At 39.1% G+C, this 27,906-nt stretch overlaps 2 protein-coding genes across 12 annotated transcripts in view; one reads left to right on the top strand and one right to left on the bottom strand.

The window, feature by feature from the left end:
* Window positions 1-20,137, bottom strand: part of TSPAN19 (tetraspanin 19) — a 33,235-nt gene extending 13,098 nt beyond the window's left edge. For both annotated transcript variants that reach the window (XR_002344281.1, XM_021092799.1), the window contains exons 1-7: window positions 20,038-20,137; window positions 13,547-13,624; window positions 12,193-12,285; window positions 12,028-12,097; window positions 7,693-7,826; window positions 3,578-3,652; window positions 231-341 (exon numbers count right to left, since the gene is read on the bottom strand). Coding sequence is in view for 1 of the 2 variants with exons in the window: in XM_021092799.1 (XP_020948458.1) it covers window positions 231-341; window positions 3,578-3,652; window positions 7,693-7,826; window positions 12,028-12,097; window positions 12,193-12,273 (471 nt within the window). In the remaining variant the exon portion in view is untranslated. The remainder of the gene's footprint in view (window positions 1-230; window positions 342-3,577; window positions 3,653-7,692; window positions 7,827-12,027; window positions 12,098-12,192; window positions 12,286-13,546; window positions 13,625-20,037) is intronic.
* The window catches only part of LRRIQ1 (leucine rich repeats and IQ motif containing 1), a 292,539-nt gene that overhangs the window by 80,432 nt on the left and 184,201 nt on the right, over window positions 1-27,906 (top strand). For 7 of the 10 annotated variants that reach the window (XM_021092787.1, XM_021092788.1, XM_021092795.1 and 4 more), the window contains 2 exons: window positions 24,144-24,288; window positions 25,899-26,010. In XM_021092787.1, the coding sequence (XP_020948446.1) occupies window positions 24,144-24,288; window positions 25,899-26,010 (257 nt within the window). Of the gene's footprint in view, window positions 1-9,782; window positions 10,922-20,144; window positions 20,295-24,143; window positions 24,289-25,898; window positions 26,011-27,906 lie in introns of those variants that run through there. The other 3 variants (XM_021092793.1, XM_021092791.1, XM_021092792.1) reach the window with 3 other exon arrangements.

Below are 27,906 nucleotides of genomic sequence, written 5' to 3'. Positions count from 1 at the left end.
GGTGAAAACACACACCAGTTAACCCAGAAAGGATAAATGGATGCATTCCACAAGAAGGATAAACTCAAGATCTGTAAGTGGGGACACTCTTATCCCACTTGGTTTGTTTAGATGAAATGTGGGAACTTCTCATTCCTCTGCCCCGTCCCCTCTCCTTCCGTGTCTCCCTGCTTCTCTGCAGTGATGACTTTTGGTGTCTAAGTTTTAGTTTTATGCTAATTTAATCTTACTGTTTTCTGTAAAGCATCCAGAATCATCCACTTGGGTATGTTTCCAGGCTGATCCTTACAGCCATACTCGGAAATGACTGAATCAATTTCATCATGCCATACTTGGTGAACCTGTTGAACATTTTATTGAAAATGAAAAATTGATAGAAACCTCCCTTACAGTTCCTCATAAAAAGTATTCAAAGCCAGTTTGTTGATTTCTACTCATTTCTAAGTGTTTTTTTCTTCCTTATAATTGTATTTCGTAAACCGTGCGCATTGAGGCATTTGGTCTTTCACGCTGATCTATACAAAGGCTACATCAGACTTATTTTATGATTAGGGAGCAAATGATGTGCTATTCGCCTGAGTGTTGAAGCATTCTGCCTTTCTTCTCAAACCCTCAGGAAGATTTGTGAAAGGCTTTAAAACAGGCCAAAAAAAGATGACTGAGCATCTCTTCAATGAAAACTATGCTTCCTCTAGTATGCCTTCAGGATCCTCTGATTCCATGAGATTGTACCTTTTGTAATTTTTATGTCACAACTTTGTAGGTTGCAGAAAACTGTACTTAGACAAATGATTCTTTGTGAGAAGTGCAGATGAATTTTTACTGGGGGGGATGCACCTGATCCCTCTCCTTTTCAAGCCTGTTCTGTGTAGGTTTTGTATCTGTACAAATGTCTTCTCTTTGCACTCTCCTTTGAATTGATTTTTATTTTAATTTTTTAATTTTTAAATATTTTTTGGTTGCACCACTGGCATGCAAAAGTTACTGGGCCAGGGATCAAACTTGAGCCTTGACAACACAGGATCCTTAACCTCGAGGCCACCAGGGAACTCCTGAATTAGTTTTTATATTTTAATAATTCCTGCATGAATTAAGATGTTAAATAAAATTACTGACCTATGTCTATTGTGCATTTTTACAAGAATTATGATTTTTAATAAAAAAGTGATCTCTTCACAATGCTAAAACAAAAGCAATCACAGCTGAAAGTTTGGAGGAAAACTACTATTTCAAAACTTAGATATGGCAGAGGTAATTTTTACTAGCAAGTTGCTTAAGCATTGAAAAGTTTATATGCTTTTCATAACTAATTCCTAATTTGGCCCTAAAAAATGGCAGAAGGAAGAAAGGCCTGTTATTATTGCATTTTATGAACAAGGAGACAGATACTGAGAAAATATAATTATTTGCTTTGTTTACACGAATAAAGAAGAAGAGCTGAGACTTTTAAAAATAATTCACTTGAATTCTAGTCTAATAATTTCTCATAATAACATGTCTTTGAATAATGAAAATGAAGTAACTGGTGGGAATACTATAATAATTAAGACATCTGTAGAAGTTGAATAAACTCATATATATCTATGCTTTAATACATTTAAGACTAGAATAATATAATGTGTTATTTAGATCCACAAGTAATGTAACTTATTCTATAAGTTAATTTTTCTTAGAAGAGAAATGATGGTGTCTTTCCATTTTGTATCTTTGGGGAGAGGGCAGACCTAGGTCCTCGTTTACCTTCTAAAGCATTATTTGGGAGTTCGGCGTGCTTATGACTCACACCTTCGTACATAAGAGTAAAAATGAGTTTCATTCATCATCTGTGGGACTACTATGCAAAAAAAACTTCCCTCACACGTATTCACTTTGACAAACATCCTTTGAATCCCTAGGACACCTCCAAGACGGAATTAGGCCCTCTAAACGACAGAAAATTTAGAGGCTCCTGAGAGTTTAGTCCAGTTTGAATGTAGAAGGCAAGTTAATGTAAGCAAAGCTTTTATCTCTGGAATCAGTTAATAAGTATTAGCGTTTAGGCTCTATTTGGCCGTGATATAAAGAAGCAAATATTTCCCCTCTCAAAGCCTCAGTTTCCTGCTCTAGGAAGTAGGACTACGAGTGTATTTCCAGGAGCTGTTGTGAGGACCAGTACTGCAGCGCCTGTAAAGTACTTACCACAGTCTCTGGCACCTGGTAGTTATTATCAAATGGCAATTCTTACTACTCTCAAAATAGGTGGAGAGAATTATGTGAACAGTGCCCAAGTAAATATGGGTGACACACATTAACTCTATGTGTTCAGGGTCTTTAAGTGTGATCTTCAGGTTCTATCACCAGGTCCGAAAGTGAGATACTAATGGGTTGAGATCTGGTACTTGGCCACCAAAACAGCTTTATGGGACTCACATAAGCATACTCACGTACGCACCCTCATTTTGGATGTGGAGAAATTTCAGCTCCAAAGGCCAAGCCTTTAACAGTAGGTCCTGGATAATTAGATATCCAGAAGCACAAGCCAAGCACAAAAGACCAAATGAAGTTGGATGGCCACGGTGTTATACAGGAAATATTTTGTTGAGGTTTGGCCATTGATTAGGAGTTGAGAGGTGGAGAGAATTTGAAGGCTAGGAGGTAAAGGAATTAATCATAGTCTCCTTCAAATGCATTAAGGGAAAGTAGACAGTCCTCAAATAGCTACTCTATGACAGGAACTTTTTAAGTGTCAGTTAGTGATCACTCTGGAAGGGAGGTAAATGAAGACATAGGCTTCAGGCTGTTAACTGGCTTGTGGATCCTTGATGTCTAGCCACGTGCAGATCCGTGTAACTTCAAGTCCATGTCCTTATTGCTACAGGACATGTTCCCATGATACAAACACAGACCTTGTTTGCCCTGAAACACCGAAATGTCTTAAAGAATTAAAAGTCACTATAGGCTGTCATAGGTAAAGTGTGTTATCAAGAAGGTTTTCAGGCAATTTATTATGGGCTTCTTTTGGACTTGAAAAACAGAAATCTTGTTCTAATGAATTTAATTGTATCAGTCAGGACCATACCTGTACAAAATATATGAATCATTCAATAATCTTATTTAAATGAAATTGCTAAATTTAAAATTAATACAAGTCTAAAGATTGGGTCAGTGGTGGTAGCCAGGGTTGGCTGGGGGGCTGATTTTGGGTTCCCCACACTAAGCATTCCTCCTCCTTTCTCACCTTCTTCGGTATTTATGACATTCTCCATCTTGTGCAGACAGAGTGAAAGACGTGTTCCTCTAGCCCACCATCCTGGTCTGATCCCAGAATCCCTCCTTATACAGGATTCTAGAACTTAATGGAATCATTTTCCCCTCCAAAGACATATACCTGTAGTGGTTTGTTTGGTTTTGTTTTGTTTGCCACTGAGGAAGTTCTCAGGCTGGGGATTGAACCCATGCCACAGCAGTGACCCGAGCTGCACAGTAACAATGCCAGAAGAGAACTCCCACTGTTAGCTTTGAATGTAGGTTGAGGTCTCAATAATCTAGCGTATCTGATTTTCCTTATTTTTCAAATAAAAGGACGATGTTCCCATACCTCCTCTTTCTTTGCGGAGATGAGTGCTGAAAGTACAACCTGAACCCCAAAGGCCCACATCAGCAGCACTGCATACTACAACAAAAGAAGCAAAATGTGAGGACCTATGTCCCGAGTATATTTTTAGATACTACCATGAGGGGAAAATGAACATCATATGAAGTATACAGTCTTAAAATATACACTGGTATTGCGGAAATCTCCTTTTCTCTTATGCATGACTGAAATTAACAAAAGGCAAAGAAAAAAATCAATGAACATTTGGATAAGAGTAAGACCGAAAGAAGTGACAGTATTTCATGAGAACCCTAGCAGCCTGCTTAGTTCCTGGAGTTGGTGATTATACCCTCTTCATTCAGTCCTAAAACTGTCTTAGAGGGGATCTAAATGACTCCGCCTCTGCTTACACCACTCCGCTAACACTTCAGATCCCACTAAATTGCAGCCTACTCTGTTAAGTCTGACACATGCTCATTTACCTATAGGTGATTCATGATTTTACCTTTGAAAATGATCTTTTAACAGCAGTTAGATGTGCACAGAAATAAGAAATATTCACTGTATTTGTGTTATTAGCACTCAGAACAGGGAGACACTGCCCCAAGAACTTGCAAAGAAGGAAGTAAAACTGTCTCAAGAGTTAAACTGCGAAACTATTTCCTATTTGATTAGAGTAGGAACATTCAGAATCACCTTTAGGCCGGAGAAGAGTGTTTAAGTCTGTAAGATTTTCCCATAGCTTGACTGTGTGAATTCACATTGTTAAAGACAAAATGTGTCTATCAAAAAAGTATTGATGGGAGTTCCCGTCGTGGCTCAAGTGGTTAACGAATCTGACTAGGAACCATGAGGTTGCGGGTTCGATCCCTGGCCTCGCTCTGTGGGTTAAGGATCCAGCGTTACTGTGAGCTATGGTGTAGGTCTCGGATGTGGCTTTTGGATCCTGCATTGCTGTGGCTGTGGTGTAGGCGGGCGGCTACAGCTCCAACTGGACCCCTGGCCTGCGAACCTCCATATGCCGCAGGTGAGGCCCTGGAAAAAGGCAAAAAGACAAAAAAAACAAAAAAAGTGTTGATGAACTCAGAATAGCAAACATGTCCTGATTGCAAGATGTTGCAACACCCTTCCATGTCGTGTCTGGAAGGAAAAATGGTATCTTGGCTCTAGGATCTAAGCTGTCAGGTCCTAGTATCACGTAATCCCTGCAATGGGCTCTCTGAGACCTTCTCAGTCAGAAGCCATTCATACTGGAATCGCATGAGGCAGTCATTTTTAAGATGTTTATGTTTTTCTCCCTTTAGTTTCCCCCTTCCTTTCCCATGCCCAAACCCCAACAGTATATTAAGAGCAGACGGAGTCTCCTTTGCCTAAATAGAAACGTGTGGCAAGGAGAAAATTAAAGTTTTCTGGCAATCCATTTCTCCATCCCAGTTTCTATGCTAGAGGCCCTAAGAAAACTATGCTAGAGGCCCTAAAGAAGAGAAAAATAAACTGGGAGCATAGGGGGTGGGTCTTTGAGGAGAATAAGAAGAAGGGAGAGTGAGATCTTTTTTAGACGAAAATGATTCTGAGACTGATCTAGAGTCTGTGGCTTCCCAAAGCAATGGGAGCCAGCACTGGCTTCTGGCCTTGCCAGAGTAAGGCATCAAGACCCCAGAGGGAAACGAAGGTGTGGTTTCCAGTTTCGCCTAAATTATCCTCTGCCAGGGGTGATTTCAAATAATATTAAGTAGCGATTATTAGCAATAGGCAGCAACGAATGCCTCTATCAGGCAAGACTCCTTTCATTGCTGTGTCACTGTCAAGGCTGAATGTCTCAGGTCTCAGGGGAGGAGAACTGCAGGGAAAGAAATGGGGTAATGGCTACTTCAGGAGCCTCCCAAAAGAGCTCCACGGATGTCTGTCTCGGTATTTACTCAATGAAGAGCAGCCCTGCCTTGGCCACGCCAGCCATTCAAACAGCAGAACACACAGACCTGAAGGGAACACCTGTTACAGGTTTCAAGTCCCCTCAAGGAGAATAAACCCAAAAGTCTCCGGCCACGTCTCAGTGTAATGCTGCTTCCCCCACCTTGACCAGCCTGGGCTGCTCACTCCCTGCTGCAGAAGGAATGTCACCCCTTCCTCACCCCACCTCTGTACAACCCGTTTCCCATGCAAATAGGGTATCCTGCCCAGGGCCAGTCAGAAGATCACATGGGGTCTTCACTCAGGTCCGCCCTATGGGGTATAAAGACGAGGGCAGAGTGGGTCAGGCCTCTTTTTAAACTTGTGCTCAGGTGAGTCCTCTTTCTCCCTCTCTGAAAATGTACTGTCACTTTAATACAACTGTAGAATGTCTGCCAATCCATGCTGTGCTGTGAGACAGGGACGGGGCGGCCGTGACTGACTCATGTTGGTGGTGCTCGTGACTCAGATCAGAGAGCTCTTTTAATTGACAGTGGTCCCTGGCTTAACCTGTGAAGTAATCCCAGTCAGTTTAATTTTTTTTTTTTTTTGAGAGGCCTCAGGAGCCCTCTGAAGCATTCCAAGTTAGCTAGAGGTCAGAACTTTAGCTAGAATTTGACATTTGGAAAGTTTGTTAAAAACATCAAAATGTTTTAAACACTTGGTCAAATAGAATCATAGATCATTGTGACATAATATGTATTCACTTAACTGAAGTAACAAAGGGCCTTTCTTTTCTTTTCTTTTCTTTTTTTTTTTTTTTTGGCTTGGCATACACAAGTTCCCAGGCTAGGGATCGAATCAGAGCTACAGCTGCCAGCCTATGTACCCACAGCCACAACAACACTGTCCCTGACACACTGGGAGAGGCCAGGGATGGAACCTGCATCCTCATGGATGATAGATTCGTTTCCACTGTGCCACGATGGGAACTCCTACGAAAGGTCCTTAAAGTAAATATGAATCACTTAAAGGCAAAGAAATTCACAATTCATTACTGAAGGCAGCATTCTAAGAAAACCTTGTTTTAACAGAAAGACCAAATCCAAATTCTGTACCAGCTTACTTTTTATTCTTAAATGCCTCAGTGTGGCACCAAACATCCGATAATTTCTCTGTAAAGTGAAACCAATGTTTAGTAGTGAATGTTTCAGTATCTTCTTCTATTTGGAGATGACCCAGCTATTCAATAAGTTTCCATCACTTACCTTAATTCAGCACAACTCTTGTTACATTACCACATATCTGGAGAGATCATTCTCAGATATTCCTAGAACCGTCATTCCTAAAAGTTGACCCCAAAGCTCTTGTTTACCCCAAGTTATTTTTCTTGTTGGCAATTCTGTAACACAACCAGTGGTAACCACTGTAGACTGAGAACCAGAATGTACAGTGACCAAACCGACTTCCAGTGCTACTTGAAAGCTAAGTATCTCTGCATTCTTCCTCGGGAGAGGCACAACTGGCTGCACTTGAATTTTCTATTTGCTTAACAAGAGAGCGTTTGTGAATTAAAACTGATTTGATTTAAGGAAATGTTAAAAACTCTATTTCACATGAATCTGTGGATTGTGATCCACCCCAATCCCGTGTATGGTAAATGGCTCATGTTCAGGTCTATGTCCCTGGTTATAATGTATCTTTTCACATTACATGCCTGGGGAGAGAGAGTGTGCCAGCCAGATGTCAGAGTCTGGCCTTCTCAGCAGGTATATTTCTCTTTGTTAAATTATAAATTATGATCTCAGCTCTAAGGTAGCTTCCCACGTGGCAAACCCACAGAAAGAAAATGTGCCATCTACAGGCCAGTTTCCTTTTCCCAGCTATACGTTTCATTTTTCATTGGCTTTAACATAGTTTATTCTGATTTCAGTCTTCAGATGTAAGTTTAGTTCATTGTAGTTCACCCTAGGAGAGGGACTCCTATTGTCTCTGTTGAAAATTAATATCGATGTGTGCAAGTGTTGAGGTCCAGACTTGGTCCGCAGAAAACTCAGCAAGAAAATTCCACATAGAAAAGATTCTTGGGAGGGGGAACTTCACTGTCTTCCTCCCATGTGCACATTATACTCCAGTGTTACAGGGACATAAGTCATTCTTGCTCACTATGTGAGCCGAACAATGAAAATTGAAGATACAAATTCAGGGTATGGAAATGAAATACGTACCAGAACTAGGAGCCATCTGATTTCATTGTGAATTCCCAAGTAACCCAAGAGACAAAGAAGAATGATAGCAGATCCAGTTCCAATCAAAATTCGAAAAATAAATACTATTAAGTGCTTATTTTCATCTGCAGAAACTACAAAATAGTGCATTATTAAGTGATAGTTGTTTTCAATTTAATAATAAATGCAGCAACCCAAGGTTTCTCTAGGGAAACCCACTAGGATGCTCCTCCTCTTTTCACCTCATTCCAGGAACAACTTAATCCTATTTACTCTTAGCAACAACTTTTACTCCTTTAATGACATGATAGAGAATTTCATCCATCTCAGAAGATGCCATTACCTTACCTTTATTGTCTTCTAGGAAGGAAGACAACTTTTTCTTGGGTGAATTCTTCTATGGTCTAATGTACCTCCAAATATTTATGTATTCATTCATCAAAAAATATTTGTGAGGGAGTTCCCACTGTGGCTTAGAAAGGTATGAACCCGACTAATGTCCATGAGGATGCAGGTTCAATCCCTGGCCTCACTCAGTGGGTTAAGGATCTAGTGTTCCCATGAGCTGTGCTGTAGGTTGCAGACGCAGCTCAGATCCTGCCTGGCTGTGGCCGTGGCATAGGCCTGTAGCCGCAGCTCTGATTTGACCCCTAGTCTGGGAGCGTCCATATGCGGCATGTACAGTTCTAACAAGCAAAAGGTAAGAAAATAAATAAATACATACAATATTTTTCAGTGCCTAACATATGTAGATTAAATTTACCTTGTATGAAACCCTGAGTTTATGGCTAATATGGCCCCATTAAAACTGTATTTTTTTCTCTCCCCATCTAGTCTGAGCTTTCTGTGCTAGAGACTATATATATATATATATATATATATATATATATATATATATATAGTTAATAGACTAACTGTTAAATGCTTAGTACAAATATTTTTCTAAAAAGAAGAATAAATAAGCATGGCCTAGGTTTTATGGGAGAAGAGCAGAGGCAGTGGGCAGTGGTGTGCTGGAACCAGACTGTTCTGGCTGATAAAAGCCGACTATTAAATTTTCACAAAATCTGTCAGCTCACTCAGTCCACTCTGGCACCCTGAATTTGGCCATCATGGGATTACTTGAACCACAGAAATCAGCAAATGCCATAAACCGAGGCTCCATCCTATAACATTTCCTGGCACACCACTGGATACAAGACCAGCTAATCCAGTGGGGAATAGGGTTGGAAGGTGAAGGTGGGCGAGATTTCTGGAGAAGGTAACACTTGGGCGTAGGCTTTAAATGATCACTGGAAGTCTCTAGGTCGGAATGGTGGAGCCATCCTGAGACGCAGGACCGTGCAGTGTGTGTGGGACACTTAGCATTGCTGGCACTTACAGGTTCAGACAAGTGAGCCTGGCAAGCTTTGCAGAGGTCAGATTATAAGCATTCTGTGTGCTGTCTTCCAGCTTTCCTCCCTGGTATTACACTCCATGAGGACAGGCCCTTTGTCTTTCTTGTGTATGACTGTATCCTCAACTCATGGAGACGGTGCTCTCCAAATACACGGCATGTGAGTAAATAATGGGAATGGGGAGAGAGAGAAGCTCTCGGTGTTTCATGGTGAAGTTTGCATTTTAAGTGAATTCCTTCGGTGGCATATGGAAGACGGTTGAGAGAGGTGATCAGAGGACAAGGCTATTGGAAGAGGGATAGATGGAGATCGTAGGCAGCATGGGATTATTGAGGGCAGAATGACTTGAAAACAGGGAAATTAATTAACAGCTGCAGATCAAGAAGAGCGTAGGGGAGTTCCCGTCGTCGTGGCGCAGTGGTTAACGAATCCGACTAGGAACCATGAGGTTGCGGGTTCGATCCCTGCCCTTGCTCAGTGGGTTAACAATCCGGCGTTGCCGTGAGCTGTGGTGTAGGTTGCAGACGCGGCTCGGATCCCGCGTTGCTGTGGCTCTGGCATAGGCTGGCAGCTACAGCTCTGATTGGACCCCTAGCCTGGGAACCTCCATATGCCGTGGAAGCGGCCCAAGAAATAGCAAAAAGACAAAAAAAAAAAAAAAAAAAAAAAAAAAGAAGAGCGTAGGACCTAAGGTTTCTTGCTTCAAACTGGTCATTTCAGTTCTATGACCTGAAAACTGAGATTTCACGGAGTATTTTAAATACATGATTTTTAAAAAAATAGAACTTGAAGTATAAGTTTCTGACTCCCTTTGCAGGTCTTTTTTTCTGTAAGCAAGTACATTAGAGTTATTAAGAATTATGTGTCAAATCCATAATGGAAGGAAAGAAAAAAATAAAAGGAAGCCTTTTGCTCCACATTAATCACTTCATTGTTAAATCAGATACCATATGGAAAGTGCTCAGCCCTGTGCCTGGCACAGAGTCCACACCAAATAAGTGGCAGCTCTTATTTTCATTATTGTGGGAAAGGAAAGGAGACAGAAAGGCTGTCATGATATCTCCACACAGCCGTTTACAATTAGCAAATTGCTCATGCACCCAGGCACCCTGAATACTTTTGCATAAGCGAGGATACAAACAGAAGAGAATAAAGATAATAGGCAGTTAGATATAGGTGAAATTTAGCACTTTATTACATATTACATCTTTATTAAGCTTGCTGTTTCCCACAACAAATTTTGTCTTGCTTGATATCCACTAAGAAATCTGTTGGCTCTAAAGTGCAGGTGGTTTTTTGCCATATATTTTATGATTACCGGTGGTGTTCAACAAAATTTATTCAGATAATGGAAATGTTTTGTAACTGTGCTATTTGACGAGGTAGCCAGAACCCAACAGCCCCATGTGGCTACCAAGCACTTGAAATGTGGCTTCCTTTCTGCTAACCAAGTATATTTACATGAAAATAACCCTTAGCCTGTTAAGCTTCTGTCCACAGTAACCACAGCATACCACAAAATGGTAAACTATGAGAAATATAAAATGTATTGCTTTTTAAAATAGAGTTGAATGCATTCAGTTATTTTATTAATATTTGGTAAATCACATCTATAAACCCCAAATAACTGAATTTATTTAGTGAATATTGGGAACATGCAAAAAGATAATCTGAGCAAACACACATTGGGAAAAATGTGGAGATGCATTTGGGCCTTGGAAAAATCAGAAGCAAATGATGACTCTCTCTCTGTTTTCTGTCTCTCTCTCCAGAATCTAATTCCCCGCATGTTTTTCCTCCAGAGCAATTTCTGATATTCCGCAGTTCATAAGGTAAAACATGAGTATTGCTAAGTCCTGTGTTTCACAATCTTGGCTATGTAGGGTGAGACTGGCCCCAGTCTTCTAACCTCAAATCCAAAATTCTACAGGAATATTTTTTATTAAGATATAACTGACACATTACATGGAGTAAGTTTAAGGTGTGCAGTGTGTCATCTGGTACGTTTATAAATTGCATTAATATTACCACAGTAGCATTAGCTAACACCTTCATCATGTCACATATTTGTCATTTCTTTTTGTGTTGAGAACAGTTAAGATTTAGTCTCTTGGTCACTTCGAAGTTTACGATACAATATTGTTGACCATAATCACTCTGTTGTGCATTAATCACCAACATTTATTTATCTACTAATTTATAAGTTTGTACACTTAACATCTCCCCAACTCCCCCATCCCCTAGTCCCAGGTAACCTCCTTTCTATTCTCTGTTCTTACAAGTTCAGTTTTTTCAGATTCCATATAGGAGTGATATCATATCATGTTTGTTCTTCTGTCTTTCTCACTTAGCGTAATACCTTCAAGGTTTATCCATGTCGTCACAAATGGTAGGATTTTTCTTTCTAATGGCGAAATGATACTTCATTTTGTGTGTACATATGCACATTCGATGGCGTATTTTATATATAAAAATATCTTCCTTATCCATTTATTCATTGATGTGTATTTAAGATATTTCCATAGGTAATATTTTATTTTATTTCCAATCATTAATGGTGACAGTAAGTGGTAACTGAGTTTTAAGAGAAATTATTTAATTTGGGCAGTAAAACTATGGTGATTTCCGTTATCTTTTCAAGTCTACAGATCTATAAAAGTCTAGAGTTCATAGAACCACCACAATCCTCCATTTTTCTCATCTCTCTTGCCCAAAGTTCCTAGCTCTCTCTCCCCAAATTCTGTCTCCTTTATGGTCTTGGATATAAGTCTCATTTTTAATAAGTTGTTTCTAAAATCAATTGACAAAAACTTTCTGAGGAAAAACTGGTCATAACTTAATGAATTTTAGAGAAATACTGCCACCTGCTGCATAAATCATGAATGCAATTATTTAAAACCAAATGCCTTGATTTAGAGAAAGAAAAATAGATACATACCCAGAGCTGTGAAAAAATTTTGTTCCAATAAAAGCCATGTACCAAATCCCATGAGTAAAAGTCCAAGAACCTACAAAAAAAAGGATAACCAATACTTATTTTTTAAGTAACTGCCAGTAAAAATGCACTCCATTTTCTTTACTACATAATTATGAAGATACTTACCAAGAAAGCTCCATTAATAAGATTAAGAAAGTATTTAAAAATTAATGTTTTGTTTTTCCTTGACATTCTTCTTCTCCCCATATGCGGATAATTCTGAAAAGATAAGCGCAACTTTTACTATAAACACTCACCACAGTAACTAACAACTTTAAATAATTACGCCTACTCATGTCGTTTATTTGGATATTTTTCTTCTCATACCAGCAGTTAGTATAATATTCCCCTTTGCTGTCCTGAATATAAGGAAATATTAAGGGTGTATTGAAACCGTACCTGTCTTTCTTCACATGCATTTTGGGGCCAGGCAATTGATACCAAGAGGACATGTGTATATGTTAACAGCTTCACGGAATTTCTTGCAAGTTTTGGAAAGTAAAATATTTTATTTTGTTTCCAGTCTTGACACACGTTGTTCTCCTTGCTAGAAATCTTTCCTTTAGCTCTGACTGTCCTCATTTTTTCCCAGAACAATGTCAACTCCTCACTGAGGTCTCTTGCCTTGGAAACCTTTCTATTTAGAGGCTATTTTCACCTTGATTTGTCTCCTTTTCATGTAGACAGAGGTCTTTAAGCAGAGAGACCAGATTGTTGTGTAACATTATAACCCTGATTCTAGCACATAGTAGATACTTAATAGTTATATGTTGGGTGAGTGAATCGATGACTGAGTGAACTAAATTATGTAATTACTTTACCATTTATGTTGGTATACAGTGTATGGAAAGGAACTAACTTAAGGTGGTTTTAAATAAATATCATTCTCCAGATTGCTGATTTTCCTAAACATTTATGGAGAAACCAACCCTTGGGTACTTTACTAGATATGGAGGTTTCACGTTTTCCTGGGTATGTTTCTGGGTCTTCCTTTTTTCCCTTCATTGTCTCAATTCTAGCTGGCTCTATAGTTTTTAAAGTGTTGTAGTTCCTGATGTTTTAATACATGCAGTGCCTAACTGGCTGGTGAAAGTGGATTCAGTGAGGCTGACTTGAAGCTATTTGACCCTAGATAGAAAGAAACCAATCTTCTGGTTGAACGGAAGGATGCCTTGGAAAGTGGACATGTGAGGGATGTCTAGGTTCGCTTCCGTGCATTTCCTTCCCTACTTTAACCCCAAGCCATATTCCTCCTAAAAATTCCCAAGGTCCTGCTTCCCAGAGTCAGGGGTCTCTCCAGGCTTTGTCTCTCACTCTCGGCCTTGAAATCTCCTGCTGTCATTTGATTTCTCCAGTTTCCGTCTTATTCTTGGGTTCCTCCCGTGCCATGGGATGCTCAGTTAGAAAAACAGCATGATTTTTAGTTTATTGTCTTCCTAAGATGCTGTAGATTTACATTTTTAGCTTTAAGTCTACTTACTTTAACATATGAGGAAGTTGTGATCCTCTCCTATGGTCCAAACAAGAACTTAACCCCAAAGTCCTGGCCTCAGTTTCTCTACAAATAGGAAAGAAAAAGGAGACCAGTGAATGAGAACTCTCTGCAGTGGCTCTGGTGTGAAATGCTGAAAGCACAGGCCTGACCATTGATTTGGTCATAATTAGCAGATTAGCGTCAAGGCTAAAACAGTTGATCAGAGGACCCAAAGACCAAATTAAACTGAAGTTTATTTGCTCTCAGCCCAAGATGGGTAATTGGATCTCTACTGGGAAATCATCTTAGGATGTGGGGCTTGTTCCAGCCTGTTCCATATATGGCTACCGTATTTGCTCAAGGTGTCATTCTTCAGAGCCAGCAGAAAGGAACAGGATGGGTCAACTAAGGGGAGCCTCTTTTAAGCAAGTGAGACGAAGGTTGCACACTTCTGCTCTTATTCCATTGGCACATACTTAGTCACATGTCAATTCTCAGCGAGAGGTGGAGGGTACTATATGCCCAAGATCAAGGAAAGAAGTGAATTAGGTTGGGAAAAGCCAAAAATGTGCCCAACAGTTAGGAAAGGACAGTATAAAAGATAATTAGAGGGAGAAAGAGAGGGCTTGGATACAGTTTGAATATGCTTTACTCTGAACTAGGAAAAATCAAAGAGGATCAGAAAGATGCTTTTACAATGGGAAAACAAAAGAATAGTGATAATCACTGGAATTGTTTGAAGAAATGTCATGAAGTTCATAAAATCATATTTAATAAGTGGGCTCGAACTGGTAAAAGATATCCTTATGACTAAGCACTGGAATTGGAGTGCAGGGAAGTGGAGAGCATAGGCGATGCAGTCCTGGGAGTCAGCTACAGAGAGCTGATGCCATGGAAGTACATGAAAGAGATGCGGGATTAACTCTAGAAAAACTAAGCAGAGGTTTGATGGTAGGAAATGATATAATTAGGAATTTGGGTTTAAAAAAATATAGACTTTCATGAAATGAGAAAATACTCAAAGCTGATCTCATTGAAACCCACAGAGTAAGAACTTCCTAAAACAAGTGTTACATGAGACACATGTCAACAAAGGAGGGAATTCCATTCTCTCAAAGTCAGATGACTTGATTAAGGAAGAGGTTCATGGTAACTTCAAAACAGTTGGGTTTCAGTTCATTTGGGCTGCTATAATAAAGTGCCACAGACTACGTATTCAGTAGACAACAGAAATTTATTTCTCACAGTTCTGGAAGCTAAAAGTCTGACATAAAGGCTCTGGGTTTCAGACTTCTTTCATCCTCATATGACAAAAGTGGCTAGAGAGCTCGGTGGGATCTCCGCTAAGAGCACTAACCCCATTCAGAGAGGATCCAGCCTCAAAAGCTAATTGCCTCCTAAAATTCCCATTTCCAACGCCATCAACTGGGTGTAAATATTTCAACATGTGAATTTGGAGGGGACACATTCAGACCATAGCAAACAGTTCAACCTAAAGAGTTGGCATACAACAAACAAGGTGTCTTAGCAGCAAGCCAAGAAAGCCTCTGGCCATGTTTGCACAGAAGGGTAAGGGAGCGTCATGTGCTGATCTTGCCAACCACACGGCCCATATACTAAACCAACATCGGTGAAGTGGAGATTTGCTAACGCAAAGATAGATAAGTTTGTGCAGATCTTATGTAAATATTTGTAGTGAGAAAGAGCTATATTTTATTTTGCTGTAGACAAAGAGGTTTTTTTTTTTTTTAACTTAATCAAGGAAAGTCCTGGTGTGTTATTTCTTTGGTTCATTTCCTGATTAGTTAATTAATGGTACAACATCAGAGATATTTTCTAATAGTTATCCATGCAATTATAGGACAATTTGTAATAATTCATCTATTCCTAGGTGTCACTTTTCAATACTTAAATAAAGCACAAAGTAATGTTTTTAAGTTCCTTCTACGTACTGGGAGATGGGAACACAGGAATACATAAGACAGACTGTTAGGGAACCAGATATTGAAACCTGTGGCCAACCTTTGAATTATGCATTAGGGGTGTGGAGTCTGGGGATAAATGGAACTGGGGAGTTTCAGAAAGAGGACGGATTTGAGGTAATCCTCGAGGGATGATTAAGAAGGTTCTAGTCAGAGCAAAACATGGTAGATGCAGGAAGTTTTCAAGACGGAACACTGTGTTCACAGGCTTTGAAGTAACGTGTCTGGGGGCATGGGTAGAGTGAGAAGAGATGAAAGATAAGGTTGGAGAAGCAGACTCTGTAAAGATGGTGAGGGATCATGTGTGCTTTGCTAAGATTTTGCTTTTGCTTTTCTGAATGTAATGGGGAACCATAATTCTGTCATCAGAGTGAAAGTCAAATTAGAAAAGCAACCTAAGACAGGAGATGTTGCACAAAGCTCATGCAGGAGTTCATGAGAAATGTAATGGTCTAAACTGCAAGGTGGCTGTGGGGACAGAGAACAATACAAGGATGCGGGAGATATGGTAAGAATTAGGATTTGCCACCCTCGGGATGTTAGAAAGAGGCCAAGATGAAATTCACATGCGGTTCTCTAGAGCTTAAACACTCAGGCTGTTAATATTGCCCCATATCCCGTATTTATATTGTTACTTAAATGACAATATAAATCAATATGTCATTTATACTGACCACCTTGACCATCAGAATTTTGCAAATTAGGTGCTATTATGCTAGTTATCCCCACAGTTACCAAAGAGGAAAAAGATTCAGGAAGGTAAAATAATTTTTTTGAGTTCACCTAGTAAATATGTGGCAGAGCTGAGATTCAAACCCAGATATAGAAACTTGGGGGTATAAACCTCTCTTGGTATACTTTCCAAGCCCCAGTGTCATCATCTGTAAATGCAGATTATAATATCAGCATGCACCCCAAAGGGATGTTGTGAAAACCAAATGAGATCATATTGGTAAAGCACTTAGTCTAGTACCTGGGAGAGGTTAGCTATTAATCTCATTATACCACATCTTAGTTGAGAAATACTAAGACTGCACCAGGGAGGTTGGGAAATGGGATGTGAACTGTGGAGAATGATGGACTCAAGTAGGTAGTTGTGGCAGCTGCAGGGAGAGAGCACAAAGAGTGTTAGAGAACCTGAGGGTGTGGGATAGTCTTTAAAATGAGAAAGAGAAGCGGAGGTTTGAGAGTCTAACACAATGGATCACATATTGCTAAAATGGCCATACTACCCAGAGCAATCTACAGGTTTAATGAAAACCCTATCAAATTACCCATGACATTTTACACAGAACTAGGACAAACAATCCAGAAATTTATAGGAAACCATAAAAAATTCATAATTGCCAAAGCAATCCCAAGGAAAAAGACCATGCAGGAGGCATAACACCTAGACTTCAGCCAATATTACAAAAGCTACAGTAATCAAGACAGTGTGGTACGGGCACCAAGACAGTCACACAGACCAATGGAACACAATAGAGAACCCAGAAATAAACCCAGACACCTATGGTCAATTAATCGTCAACAAAGGAGGCAAGAATATAAAAATAGGGAAACGACAGATTTTTCATTAAGTGGTGCTGGCAAACTGGACAGCCTCATGTAAATCAATGAAACTAGAACAAACCCTCACGCCATGCAAAAAAACCCTCACAAAAAATAAACTCAAAATGGTTTAAAGACTTAAACGTAAGACAAGACACCATAAAACTTTTAGAAGAGAGCATACGCAAAATATTTTCTGATATCAACCATGCAAATTTTTTCTTAGGTCAGTCTTCAAAGGCAATAGAAATGAAAACAAAAATAAACCAATGGAACCTAATCAAACTTACAAGCTTTTGTGCAGCAAAGCAAACCATACAAAACAAAACAAAACAAAACAAAAAGACAACCTACAGAAGGGGAGAAAATAGTTGCAAACGATGCACCCAACAAGGGTCTAATCTCCAAAACATACAAACAATTCATACCACACAAGAGGAAAAAACCAAACAATCCAATTGAAAAATGGACAAAAGACCCAAATAGACATTTCTTCAATGAAGAAATATGGATGGCCAACTGGCACATGAAAAAATGTTCAACATCACTAATTATTAGAGAAATGCAAATCAAAACTACTATGAGGTACTGCCTCACACTTGTCAGAATGGCTGTCATTAGTAAGTCTACAAATAACAAATGCTGGAGAGGGTATGGATAAAAGAAAACCCTCCTACACTGTTGGTGGGAATGCAAATTGGTACAGCCACTATGGAAAACAGTACGGAGGCACCTCAGAAAACTAAATACAGAACTACCATATGATCCAGCAATTCCACTCCTGGGCATATATCTGGACAAAACTTTTGTTCAAAAAGATACATACACCCCTATGCAGCACTCTTCATAATAGCCAAGACATGGAAACAACCTAAATGTCTTTTGACAGATGAATGGATTCAGAAGATGTGGTACATATACACAATGGAATTCTATGCAGCCATAAAAAGAACAAAATAATGCCATTTGCAGCAACATGGATGGAACCAGAGATTCTTAGACTAAGTGAGGTAGTTCAGAAAGAGAAAGACAAATACCATATGATGTCACTTGTATCTGGAATCTAATTAATACATGGTACAAATGAACCTATCTACAGAAAAGAAAGAAACTCATGGACATGGAAAACAGACTTGTGATTGCCAAGGGGATGGGGGTGGGAATGGAAGTGAGATGGACTGGGAGTTTGGGGTTAATAGATGTAAACTATTGCATTTGGGAGTGGATAAGCCATGAGGTCCTGCTGTATAGCACATAACTATATCTAATCACTTGTGATGGAGGATAATGTGAAAAAAAGAATGTATATATGTATAACTGGGTCACTTTGCTGTACAGCAGAAATTGACAGAACATTGTAAATGAACTACAATAAAAATTAATTTAAAAAAAACTTCCACAAGAATAAAAAAAGAAAATCTTACTCAACAGTCACTGTCGATAAATTAACACTCAAAGGACAAACACCGGTTATGTAGCTGCTTGAGTACTACAGTGATATACTAGGGTGTTTATTTTAAATCATTGCCATATAAAAATAGGACAACTGCTAAAGAATGCTATTAAGCAGAAGTAATTCCACTCACTATTCAATGAACATTTTCAAAGAAATCTCATTCTTATCAGATAACCGAGGCACAAGCAGTTCTCTTTTATCCTCTCATTGCCTCAGTATTTACATGTGTTCTCTAAGGGAAATACGTTGTTCTCAGCCAATTGCCTATAAGCCAGCCAGACTTGTGGATACTTTTCAGAATGAGGGCAAAGTTTAATGAAAAGAAATGGATTATTAAAACGGCACTTGAGGAGTTCCCGTCGTGGCGCAGTGGTTAACGAATCCGATTAGGAACCATGAGGTTGAGGGTTCGGTCCCTGCCCTTGCTCAGTGGGTTAAGGATCCGGTGTTGCCGTGAGCTGTGGTGTAGGTTGCAGACATGGCTAGGATCCGGCGTTGTTGTGGCTCTGGGGTAGGCCTGTGGCTACAGCTCCGATTAGACCCCTAGCCTGGGAACCTCCATATGCCACGGAAGCAGCCCAAAGAAATAGCAAAAAGCCAAAAAATAAAACAAAAACAAAAACAAAAACAAATGGCACTTGAACATGGACTTTGATAATGAAAGTATCCAAAATTTACTTCTGAAATTCCGTAGTTTGTTTTTGAAAATCATTATCTTTCTTGACTGGGGAACTAATGTGTGTTTTAAACATCAAAGTGTAATGATTTTTCATTCTATAATTAATTCTTATGTTGATGCAATCCATTTTATTTTTCTATTGTTACCAGGAAATACAGTCTATTTTCTTTCAAAGGCTCAATCAAATGTTTGCTTTTAGCTTATTGTATATCAGATATCTTCTACACTTATGCTTAACCACTTCCTCTTGCAATTTAATGCGTCATTTACAAACTTAAAAAATTAAAATCAGGGATATCTGTTATTAATTAAAATGAAATTTCACATTTTGCACATCATATATTTTCTCCACTAAAAAAAGAAACTTTGATGAATTTTTAAGTTAAAGTTAAATAGTATGATACATACTTAAACTTCAAAATTTACATTAAAACAGTGTGTCACTGTCAATAGTTTACAGTAAAACATATTCCAGAAAATAATTTTTGAAATTTCTCATCTCACACAACCGTTCGCTTAGTTTTTGACAGGCATTGAGTGATAATTACGGTTGTTGGTTTTTTTTTTTTTTTCCCAAAGAAACTGTTGTCACGGAAGGCAAACAATTCATTGGCTTTTCTACCACACTTCCAAGCACCGCAAATCACAATTTAGGTTTACGCTTTTGTGGAATGAACAATTTCTACATGGGCAACTCAGCATTCACTAGATGCAAATACTAATATAGATAGGTCAGACACAATTGAAAGGTCAGGCCACCTCTACTTGGGTAATTGTAACAAAGTGTGATTCCTTTATTGATTTCCCAAATTATCTAAACATGAAAATCTACCTGGAAGAAAGTCTAAGTTCTTCCTCCAGCTCCTGCGCCGAGAAGAGCGCGCTCCGATTGCGAATAGAGATAGTTTGTCCCATCGCGGCACCAGTAAGGCCCCTCTGCCTTGGGATTGGCGGTTGCCGTGGTTACGCTTTGTTTGCGGGCTCTGGGCGCAGTTTTCCAACCCAGCCGAAGGGTTTAGCCGCTGCCGGGTGAGCCAGGATTCCCGGAGATCCGGGGTCGCCGTGGCGGGAGGCGAGGCGGAGCTGCGGGTGCGCAAGCGGAGCCGGGCCCCTCTCCCCCGAGGCCGGACCTTCGGCCCGAGGAGGACCGCGCGTCCAGGGCGCGGGCGGCGGCGCGAGGCTGGGGAGCTAGAGGCCCCTTTTTGTTTGGGAGGCTGGGGACTTCACTCAGAACTTGGAGAACTATAGTTGAAGTTAAAATGTACAGAATTCCCCATTTCTGTCAGCTTTAGCCAACTCGCAAGTGATCTATTACCACCTTGATGTAGTTTACCGTAGCCCGTTTGCAATAGGATGATAGCGCTGCCCTGTCCTATCAGATGTCAAAGAATCAGTATACAAAACAAACATGTAAACCTTTTAGCTTGGTCTTAGAATGAATAATTTTCTATTGATTATACGTTGAGATGGTATTTTGGTATATTGAGTTGGACAGGATATACTATTAAAATTAATTTCTCCTGTTTCTCTTTACATTTTAAAAAGCTGCTACTAGAACATTTTAACATCAAATATGTTGCTCAAATATGTGGCTGGATAGGGCCAGCAGATTAGAGGGACATATAATGGAGATGCCTCTTTACCCTCTTCTCCCACCCTTTATTTCTACGCAGTTTTGTGTATCTGTGCATTTCACTTTATAGCCATGTTAAAAAAAATCTAATTTTCCACCTAACAAGACTTTTGAGTAAGTTTGACTATAGGGTAGCATTTTGTACTGGTTCTGGGTTTTTTGTTTTGTTTTGGAAGACAGAGGTTATGGGTAAAATTGAAATATTTTGAAATTAGATTTTAAAGTTATAAAAGTAGTACATATATCATGATAAAAGAATCACTCAGTGTAAAGGTATAAAATTAAAATAAAAAATCTCCAGTTGCTTCCAGAAAACTATGGCTAAAAGTAATGTGTGTGTGTGTGGGTGTGTATGGTTACACAAAAGAGATGTCACTCTGTGTTGTTTTCTGCTGCCTGCCTTTGTTCAGTGATTCCTTCTTGGCTGACTTTCCACAAGTGTGCAGTAAATGTACCCATTTTAAAAAGGATTTGTGTGGTATTCCATTCTATGGATTTATCATCATTCATTTAACTGTTTTCTTAGTGAGTACTTAGGCAATCTTTAAATAACTCCTTTTTGAGGTAATTGTAAATTTACGTCCAATTTTAAGAAATATTGCAGAAATATCTCTTGTACACTCTGTCCAGTGTCTCCGTATGATAAATACTTTGTATACTGTAGTATAAGATCATGACCTGGATATTGATATTGGTGCAGTCTGCTGATATTATTCAGGTTGCCTCAATTTTATTTGTACTTGTTTGTGTTATGTTGTATACAATATTTGTCATCTGACTGTGTTCCCTTACTCACAACCACAGTCAAAAAACTGAATAGTTCCAATACTGCAGAGATCCCTCATGTTGCCCTTTTATCATCACCTTCCTCCAACCCCACCCCATTAGTAGTAATCACTAATCTCTCATTTTTATAAAGTTCTGATATTTCAAAAAGTTATGTAAATGGAATCATATAGTATGTTACCTTTTGGTGTGGACTTTTTACTCAGCATCGTTTCCTGGAGATTCCTAGAGATTGTTATTGTGGCCTCTGTCAATGATTTGTGCCTTTTATTGCTGAGTAGTATTCCATGGCATCGATGGACTAGGGTCACTTTGACTCTTCGTCTGTCTAGTGACATTTTGGTTGTTTCCAGTGTGGAGCTGTTATGAATAAAGTTGTGAACATTTGTGTACAGGTTTTGGTGTGACCACACATTTTCATTTCTCTGCGATAAAAACCCAGGAGTGTATATGCAGGACAAGGAGAGCAGTCTAATTTAATCATTTATATGTGAAAGAAAGATACGTGATATTTATAGCTAGAGGAAGGACAGACACAGGTATCACTTTTTTTTTTTTATTGGAATGAACTGATTGTGTTGATACTGGGGAGAAGGTAGCAGTGGAACAAAAGCGTATGGAGAAGCAGTAAACAGGGAACAGGGGATGGAGCACAGTTCAGTAGGTGAGAAGCTGTCATACTCAGAGCGCAAGTTCAAGGATTACATTTTACTAGGAAGAGGGACTCCTAATATGATTGGAGTAAGAAGAGATTTTAGGAAAAGAAATAGGAAAATGAGGATGTTTCATTTTCTTTGTTAACTAGACTGTTAACGCAATGAAAACAGGTTACTTGTCTTATTTAATAAATGTATTTGTGGCACTTAGCACTGCTATGGGTGTACCTTTTGGGCTCCCAAAAAGTGGATTTTGAGATGAATAAGTAAAAGAAGGAAAAGAAAGAAGAAGGGAAGGAAAAGAGGCATGGGAGAAGGGAGAAGGTGCGGGAGGGAGGAAGAAAGGAAGGAAGGGCCAGGAAGAAGACAGCAGTGAAAAGACCAGGGATTGGAGGAAAGGATAAAACTTTATAACAGTCTATAAAATAAAAGCTGACTAGTACGGTATTTTCAATTTTTTTTTTTTTTTTTACCAAGACCCATAGTAAAATAAGCAGAAATTTACGTTGCAGTTCATACACACATGTACTTTTAATTGAAAAAAAAAGTTTTAAAAAGTAATCTTTAACTTTAGTGTATATAGTGCACGTAGTTTCCTTTCTGACCTATCCTAAATTTTCCTATCCTATCCTATCATTTAAACTAGATAAGCAAGAGCCACTAAATTAATTTCTTTTTTCTGTTTTTTTTTTTTTTTTTTTTTGTCTTTTTGTCTTTTTAGGGCCGCACCCGTGGCACATGGAGGTTCCCAGGCTAGGGGTCTAACCGGAGCTGTAGTCAGCAGCCTACGCCAGAACCACAGCCGCGTCTGCAACCTTCACCACAGCTCATGGCAGCCCTGGATCCTTAACCCACTGAGCGAGGCCAGGGATCGAACCCGCATCCTCATAGATGCTAGTCGGGTTCGTTCACCGCTGAGCCAGGACGAGAACTCCTAATTTCTTGATCTATGAATAGATTACCATCTGCTATTTGAAGACTGCTGTGCTAGAGGGTGTTCAGAAGGATTTCTGGGTAGACAATGAGCTTGACTGAGTTTGGATACCGTTTGGGAGTGGGAAAGCACCGGCTTTGGATTCGGATCTCTAAATGAGGATCCCACTCCTATTATTAGCTTAATGCTGTAAGCAGCTAAGTAACCTTCCTTGGTTTTCTCACCTGTGTAATGACTGCAATGACCTTTAACCTGTTAGGTTACTGGGAAGATTATCCCACAAGTGTTTTCTAGTGCCTGGCTTGTCACGGGTCCTTAAGGCATAGAAGCTAATGACAATGACAGTGGTTAATGATGATACTGTAAAGTACTGCCTGACCCATATGTATTACAAGCATTAAAGATTTAAATGAAATAAATATTGAACTTAAAAGCCATCATTGCAACATGCTATTGTTGGTAAGAACATGTGGCTATTGGTAGAAATAACTGTGATTTAATAAGTAAAAACTAGCCATATGTTTCCACATATACAAATATAAATTGCTCTCTTGTAAGTATTTTAATCTTTGAATAATGAAGCTGTTCAGATGTATTTTGCCATTAATTATTACCATGAAAATAAGTTTTAATGTGAGGTTTCTTGGTGTTGGAAGGTAGGCCAGTCCATTCCATGTAATTTTCCTTTAGGGAATTTAAAGAGCACTATTAGAGTTGGTGATTTTATAGTCAAATGTTAAAGAAATAATAAATGAATATGGGGAGAAAACAATTTTCTTTAATATAGAGTATAACTATAATAAGGTGTGATGAAAAGTTGTTAACGGAGACATTTCTACATAGAACGTGTTGGACACGCAGAGGAACCTATGGTTTTTACCGGCAGGCTCTTCAGTTTTCTTCACTCGATTCTGTGTTTTACTGTGAAGGGCGATGGAAGACAACGATGATAATGATATAAAGCTGAAAGAAGAAATGGAAGCCGAATTGGATAAAATCAGCCTTTCTTCCTTGGAAAACGATGATCTGGAGAGTGATTCAGAATCAGAAACCCAGAGCGGTAGTAGTGACACAGTAAGTGTTGCACTTTTGAGCCTTTTAACTGGAGTAAGCTCTTGAGGAGAAATACTACCTTTCTCAGTGTGTGTTTTGTGTACTTATCTCATTATTTACCTTAGGATCACCTTTAAATGATGTGTATTGGTGGATATTTAAATATAAAAGATATATTTATAGGTAGGAATCACCTATAGTTTCACATGTGTACGTGTGCCTGTTTCACAAAATTAGGATTGTACTATACATAAGATTATGTGTGTGTATGTGTATATGTACAGCACATTTATATTTGAATTCTGCTTTTTTAACTTAATCATGAGCATTCTAATATCATTAGGTATGTATTAAAAGTAAAATTTATGTGAAATCTTTTTTTTTTTTTTTTTTTTTTTTTTTTGGTTTTTAAGGCCACACTTGCAGTATGTGGAACTTCCCAGGCTAGGGGGTCGAGTTGATTCAGAGCTGCAGCTGCCGGCCTGTCCCACAGCCACAGCAATAGTGGGATCCAAGCTGTGTCTGCAACCTACACCATAGCTTAAGGCAACACAGGATCGTTAACCCACTGAGCAAGGCCAGGGATCAAACTCACATCCTCGTGGATACTAGTTGAGTTCATTTCTGCTGAGCCACAGTGAGAACTCCTTTATGTGAAATCTTTAGACCCACAGAAATAGTTACTTTTTTGGAAATTGAACATACTTTCTTTTCATCGGTATATTTTCCCCAATGTTTATATACTCAGAAAATTTTTCATGGATTCATTCTTGTATATCAAAATCTTTAATTTTATGGAAACTTATTTTTAGATATGTTATAAAAAAGTAGATCTAATTAAAAATTTCCTGCACCTATTTATTAAGTATTCTCAATGTCATTTGTGGAATGATCCACTTCTCAATTAATTTTCATAGTTTGTGTATATTTAGTTGCTGTCTACATAACATGTATCCATGGCCATCAGGTCTTTTCCATTATTCTGTTCATTTTTGCCCTATTGTGGTTTTACATTTTAAAATAGCAAATGGGTCAAATTCCCTTAGTTGTTTTGGGGCTCCAAAATCTTTTTTTTTTTTTTTTTTTTTGGCTTTTTAGGGCAGCACTTGGGGCATGTGGAGGTTCCCATCTAGGGGTTAAATCAGAGCTACAGCTGTCGGCCTGCGTCACAGCTCACAGCAATGCGGGAACCCCGACCCACCGTGGGAGGCCAGGGATCAAACCTACATCCTCATGGATGCTAGTCAGATTCATTTTTGCTGCCCCACAACGGGAACTCCGCACTTTGTTTTTTAATTAGGATTGCAATAACCTACATAATACTTTTAGAAAAAAAAATAGTATTTTTACTTTATTATAATGTCTTTTTTTATCCACAGCTAATTTAAGTGAGGCAAAAAATCTGAGATTATTCGTTTGAATATGAAATCCAACAGAATCACGGACGCAATTCATAACCACTTGAAAATGAAAAGCAAATTTTACCCAAGTATACTTGGGCCGTGCTCTTTATATGGAGCTCTTCTACTTCATTTACACATTTTGCTCAGATTTTTGGCACATCAAAAACAAATTTGATGCATAGTTTTAATAAAGAGCTTTACATTTCCTTTCATTATTCACATTTTTAGGATTTGGATGAATTACCTGAGTCCGTTCTTCACTGTATTAACATCATAAAGAATAAGAGTAAAACTGTGGAAGAGCTCATTCTTCAGGACGTGGAAGATACTGATGTTTTAAGTAAGTACACTTTTCATCCGTTTGGCAGATAAGTCTTCTGTAAGTATGAGTAATTTGTAACTTAGAAAGTTACACCGCTTAAAGTACTTATCTCTTGTCATGTACAGGCATGTGCATTTGTCTTTAATAAAATATCTAGCGGAGGGTCCCATGAGGATATGGGTTCAATCCCTGGTGTTGCTGCTGCTGTGACTGGTGTAGGCCAGCAGCTGCAACTCCAATTTGACCCCTAGCCTGGGAACTTGCATATGCTGTGCCTGCAGCCCCCCAAAATAAAAAAAACAAACAAAACTGTAGTATATTGGACTCCTTAATTTTCTTATTCATTTCTTTTCCTTTCTGCCTTTCTTAGGTCTTCAATAAATACTAGTCACCAACGATTTGTTTTACCAGTCCTAATTAAAACCAGACATTTCTGTTACTTGATGTTAAAGAAAGGAAAATTAATCTTGGGACTATTTTTAAATTATCAGTTTATACTTATTTTGGAGAAAAATGTAATTTATATCAGAGCCTCACAGTCTTTATTTGCTTCAACTGAGCAAGTGTACTTCTTGTCATTATTCCAAGAATAATAGAATAAACGGATATTTAACTGGTATTAATCATGGCTTGGTTTATAAGGAAAAATGGCAACAACCTAAGTGTTCAACAGGACCTTGGCGTGTCTGACAATATACTCATTAAAAAAGACGACTTAGAGACTATGTAATGACGTAAATAATTCATGATGCACTATTACATTTATTTTGAAATTCAATGTCATTTTTGCAAACATTGCTATAAACTATAATGTGGACATTCGTAGACCGTGATACCAAAATATACCACTGCGTGAAAGGGTATGTCCTGGTCACTGAGAAAACAGCAGAGAACAAAAGAGGCAGTGGTCCTGCTCTCATATTCTAGTGTTGGGAGATGGACGAAAATCAAATAGATACCTGTGTCATACTGCAGTAATTGTAACTTCTGTTACAACTGAGTAGAAAGAAGGAAGAAGTTCTGTGAAGGAAGAAGTTCAAGAAAAGTGAGTAGAGCTTGGAGGAAGGCCCCTGTGAGGAGGTGATAGTTAAGGAATGACTGACCTGAGACCGCAAGCCACGAGGCTAGCTCAGTGAAGAAGTGGGCATGTGGATAGCCAGAGAGCTGGTGTCCAACAGAGGGAATTGTAGAGCCTGAGGCAGGCCGAATGGGCTTGATGTGTTTGACGAATATCAAGCCTTTATGGTTGTATCCAAGGAAGCAGTGAGTTAGATCATGAAGAGCGCTTATGAATCCAACATGTGGACTTTTTTTTTTTTCCTTTTTGTCTTTTTTCCAGGGCCGCATCTGCGGCATATGGAGATTCCCAGGCTAGGGGTCCCGTTGGAGCTGTAGCCGCCCGCCTACACCAGAGCCACAGCAATGTGGGATCCAAGCCACGTCTGCGACCTACCGCCGGATCCTTAACCCACTGAGCAAGGCCGGGAACCAAACCCGCAATGTCAGGGTTCCTAGTCGGATTCGTTAACCACTGCGCCACGACGGGAACTCCTGACATGTGGACTTTGGATTCTGTCCTGAGTATGCGAAGGTTTCTGAGGAAGGAGTGACAGTTTCTGACGTATCCTGAGGCAGTCTTCCTGGGGACTGTGTGGAGAAGGTGCCTTGAGTAGCGAGAATCTAGCACAAGACTATCACAATACTCTGGTTAGCGATGAGCGTGATTTAAGTAGAAATGATGAAAATGGTCATATTCTAGAAATGAGTTTTAAGGTGGGAAGAGCCAGAAATATTTGTTGATGGATTGGTATGAAAGGGAGAGAGTTTGCAATTGGTTCCACATTTTTTTTTCTGAGAACCTGTGTGGATGAATGTGTAAAGGCTTACTTTATTAGATGCTTCAGATTTCAGCAG

This window comes from Sus scrofa, chromosome 5, assembly GCF_000003025.6.
Source record: "Sus scrofa isolate TJ Tabasco breed Duroc chromosome 5, Sscrofa11.1, whole genome shotgun sequence".
In the NCBI taxonomy this organism is placed as follows: Eukaryota; Metazoa; Chordata; class Mammalia; order Artiodactyla; family Suidae; genus Sus; species Sus scrofa.
This window is presented reverse-complemented; position numbering and strand designations above follow the sequence as displayed.